Below are 4,663 nucleotides of genomic sequence, written 5' to 3'. Positions count from 1 at the left end.
TTCGAAATGTGGATCAAGATGACCGTAGAGAGGCCTTAAGGATATAGTCACAGGCACCTCACTACATGTGTTTCATCTCACTGTCAAGTTCGGCAAAGTGAAAATTAACATTCCTGTAAACAACAGCATAATCAAAGTACATTGGATTCAGAGCAATAAGATCACTCCGAATTTCATGGTACTTAACTACATATAAGGAAATGGGGGTATAACAAGTACAGATGTAAGTTGCCTTTCTACGGGACCAGTTACCAGGAATTTAACAAACAGAAAAATTCAGGCCTAAAGAGAAGTTGACACAAAACTGACATCAACATAAAGATTTCTGAACTGAAGACAGTTCCTATTTATAGTGAACATCAAACTTGGAGAAATGATATGTGAACGTTACCTTGAAGATGCTTTTCAACGTGTCCGAGTCTCTCTCGCATTTCTGAAAATAAAAATGATTGTTTCATGAACACTGGTATCTATTTCGCATCGAGGTTCATGAAGTGCTGAAAATTTAATATGTTGTTACATTAAGCACGAATGTTAGGAAACAAGCTTGTTTTCAGAACGTTCCACACACACACACACACACACATACACACACACACACACACTGAACACAAGATTTCATGCAGATAAGAAACTGCAATGACAATAAAAATCAACTGAACAAACATTACTGAAGTAAGTGAGTCGATAAGGTTGAGGCAGTCCACCACAGTAACAATGCTAATCCTTCCCGCCAACCAGGGGAAGAGCAGTAGGGAAGGTTCCTGAACATGAAACCAAGTGAATAGTGAACATGAGAAAGATTAAAATGAGAGGAAGACAATAAACTTCTCTAATTACTTTTCCCCGAAACACCATTTGAAAAGACAGGTAAATGGCATTATGAACACGAATCACTTCTTTACCATTCAGCTGGTTCAAGACTGCTTCTTGTTTTTGTAGTACTTCTTCCATTTTACGAAAGAGATTTCCTCTGTCCTGGCAGAGGGCAATATTTACCCCTGTCAGGACAAAAGCGAGAGTCAAAGTTGCAGAATTCATTGCTCTTCAGAGGAAACCTCTCTCTCTCTCTCTCTCTCTCTCTCTCTCTCTCTCTCTCTCTCTCTCTCTCTCTTGCAGGCCTGGGCCTTTATATACCCAATGCTCACGAGATGCGTGATTCAGTCCTCTGTTCAAGGTCCTTGTCTCTTTTATCAGAGCAGAGTTCAGGTGAATGACTGATAAGCCAGGGAATGTGTATCGCTGGGGATTAAGAGGTTCATAAGCACTCAACTGGTCCATGATAAAACTTACTGTAAATAAAACAATTGTACTTACATTTTCGTTGAAAAGAATGACACTCTTTGCCGATGAGCTGTTCGAAGTTCATTTACAAAGGGTGAAGGGCAGTAGGGGAAAGTGCCTGTGGTGCTATTCATCCTCTGTGAAAGGTAACGTTGACTACTGAAACCATGGAACTATTATAAACATGGAATGGTCATGTGCGTATAAATGTATTGACGTTGATTGTCACTGCGCAGCCCCAAAGGAAAGGGCAGAGATGACGCTGAAATAAAGTATTAAAGCATAGTCTTGCAGACGCTTTTTTTCCCTCAGTCGTCCTTAATTTTCCACCGATTTTAATAAATGTAGGCTCATTGGAAAGCTCTTGAAAATCTCTTTTAAATGCATATAATTAAGCATGTGGAAAATACGGCGCTGCAGTGTAAAGATATCCAGATATGCATTTTACTTGGGTTCCTTTTTACTCTGCTGTCTCAAATTTTTTATATAAATTTTAATAAATTTATCATCGGTTTAAAGACCTTGAAAAGCACTTGCCAATGAACCCAATGAAGCACGTATATGTCTCATACAATAGAAATAATCATGCATGCCATGTGCTGAGACTGATTTCATGTCTTTGCTATGGGGTTGTGCAATAAATTTTACACGAAAGCCTGCTGAGCCCCTTATATTTAACATCCTTTTAAGTATCAAAGTCTATACTGTACTTTGCATTTTATGCACTATCTAGGCCTTATCACCTTGCTATCCAGTCTGTGTCGCCTAGAGATTAACCCTATCACCATGACGCAATGGGCTTATTTTGTAATTATGGTGATTTTTACTTATTGCTTATATCAGTCATTATTACAAAAAGAAACACACTTGTTGATGTAAATAATTTAATTTATAGATCGCGTATTAATTTCAGCCTTATTGATATTAAAATTTTATGTCTATTATAAATCCATTATCACGTTAACAGATATTACTAGATTGAATAATGTGTACTACTAAATTTACTTTATCAAAATGCAACAAATGTCATAGATGACAAGATATTGTCATGGAAAATTAACAGATTACACTCCAATATGGCAAAGTGGGCATTGTGATGCAAAGCTCTCTCTCTCTCCACCCTTTGCAATGGCGGCATGCAGCTAAGCATGGCGATTTCGCTCATGTCGTCCATTCCATGTTTATACTTCCATGAATGAAACATCGAGAGAGTTAATGATCTTCGGACAGCTGCTTGATGATTTATTTATCTGCTGAAAATAAAACTTTAACGCCAATTTGAGAAGGTGAAATGTAGTAATCCCAGTGGCACACAAAGTGCCATTCTTTTCAACAAAGATTTCCACAGAGGGGGTCTTCTTTCATAATACTCTTGCATTTTCTAATCATGAATGAACATCCAGGATTTTCTTTTGGTTGTTCAAACAATGAGAGTAGTTATTTGTTATAATTATTTGTTTGTGAAACTGGCTGTTGTCATTTTGGTATATTTGATTGGATGACTTATTGGTGATGAATTTGATATTGAAGCTTTAGGAACTGAAAATTCTTTAGACTGAGTGGAACAGAGGGCAACTTGGTTCTCTTTTTTGAATTATAGAAACTTTGTCACAAGATTTTATTCACCTTAACTTCTGTGTCTGCCTGTCTGTTTGGGTCAAAACTTGTAACTCAATTTTCGACCTGCTCCCTACGTCCAATGAACATGAAATTTTGCATGGTTATTCAATCCAGTTGATAATACAACCTTACATGATCAGTAGGTCAGCAGTTACCTCTAGTGACCTTACAGTGACCTCTCAGGATTTGTGTTAAATGCTTTGAACTTATCATACCTTCTTTGACTGGGTGGACTAAGTTAACAACTCTATGGATTTTTCAAACCTTCTTTGGCTCGACAGGATATCAAATTCGTTCGCTACAAAAATAAATTGGTTACAATTTGTACCGAAACTAAAACATAAAAAAAAATAAATGTTAAAAAAATAAACACACTTCCATTAAAATGTACTAAAAATAAAATCTACGAAATAATTATTGGAGACTCGCCAGGATTTTATTCCAATTAATCATGCCTACAGAAATAAAAGTGTGGGAGCTAAACACGAAAGCAAATGCCGAAAGAAATAAATAATTATTTCCTGCAGCATTTCCATCCATGTTTGGTGCACACGCTTTTATTTTTGTAGACATGATTGATTGTGTCTCAAAAAATTATTTTGTATTTTTTGTGCATTTTAATAAAAGCTTGTTTAATTTTTTTTATTTGTTATTTTTTCCTCCTAATTTCTTGTATGTGACAGATGGGAAAATAAAGGCTTATGACTAACTAGAGCCTGGGAAAATTTAAGAAGATGAATTCTGTATCAAACTTGTAAGACAATGTCTATTATGAAAGGGGAAAACTGAGCTAATAATGAAAATAGCTTTTAGTGTCTAATGATTTATGCTAAAGATTCACTTGCTTTGAGACTCCAAATACTGATGCAACTCATAAATCGCTTATTCATTTACTTACTTATTAAGAGAGAGAGAGAGACAGAGACAGACAGAGAGAGACAGACAGACAGACAGACAGACAGAGAGAGAGACAGACAGAGAGAGAGACAGACAGACAGACAGACAGAGAGAGAGAGAGAGAGAGAGAGAGAGAGAGAGAGACGAGAGAGAGAGAGAGAGAGAGAGAGAGAGAGAGAGAGAGAGATTTAGTAATAGTTGTTTTTATAAAAGATAAGCCTCCATGAACTATTCTCAAAATTAGAAGTCTGTCAAAGGAGTCGTTTGAAGTGTCTCCTATTTTCGTAATTATTGATCTTTTCTTATTCAATTAAAGAAGAGAAATCTTCATGCAGAAAACTTATTTTAGAAGTCTCATCAACAGCACTAAATCAGCTCCGACATACACTGCATCAATCGTGTCAATTGATGCATTTGCAAGATACTGAAGGCCATCTCTTCACCAAACACCTCTTGCACATAAACAGACCAACTGTAGATAATTACAGCACCTTGGAAATACTGCAGCCTTTTCTTGCGTGTGCTCCTACGAGTCCCTTTGCCTACTGGTTCATTCTTCTTCTTCTTCTTCATTAATCCCTACATTATTATCAGTCATTTACATAAGCATTGACGAGTGATTTTGAGGTAGGGGAAGTCATGACTGGATGGATGGGGTCAAGCAAAAATGATATACACACACACACACACACACAAACATATATATATATATATATAATATATATATATATATATATATATATCATATATGAATAATAATTATCACATCACCGTGATTCATATAAATTATTTGAGCTACAAATGTCTTTTAATATCTAATTTGCTCTACCTCGGAATTAATATATGTAAACTGAAAGGGAAT

At 36.0% G+C, this 4,663-nt stretch overlaps 1 protein-coding gene across 1 annotated transcript in view; it reads right to left on the bottom strand.

Annotated features, from left to right (window-relative positions):
- Positions 1-1,106, bottom strand: part of LOC135205980 (fibrillin-2-like) — a 10,079-nt gene extending 8,973 nt beyond the window's left edge. The window contains exons 1-2 of the mRNA XM_064237153.1: positions 906-1,106; positions 392-433 (exon numbers count right to left, since the gene is read on the bottom strand). Of these exons, the coding sequence (XP_064093223.1) occupies positions 392-433; positions 906-1,041 (178 nt within the window). The 5' untranslated portion in view covers positions 1,042-1,106. The remainder of the gene's footprint in view (positions 1-391; positions 434-905) is intronic.
- Between the last annotated feature and the right edge of the window lie 3,557 nt (positions 1,107-4,663).

The sequence above is a fragment of the Macrobrachium nipponense genome, chromosome 29, assembly GCF_015104395.2.
Source record: "Macrobrachium nipponense isolate FS-2020 chromosome 29, ASM1510439v2, whole genome shotgun sequence".
Lineage (NCBI taxonomy): Eukaryota > Metazoa > Arthropoda > Malacostraca > Decapoda > Palaemonidae > Macrobrachium > Macrobrachium nipponense.
The sequence above is the reverse complement of the archived record's forward strand: the minus strand, read 5'-3'. Positions and strand labels throughout refer to the sequence as shown.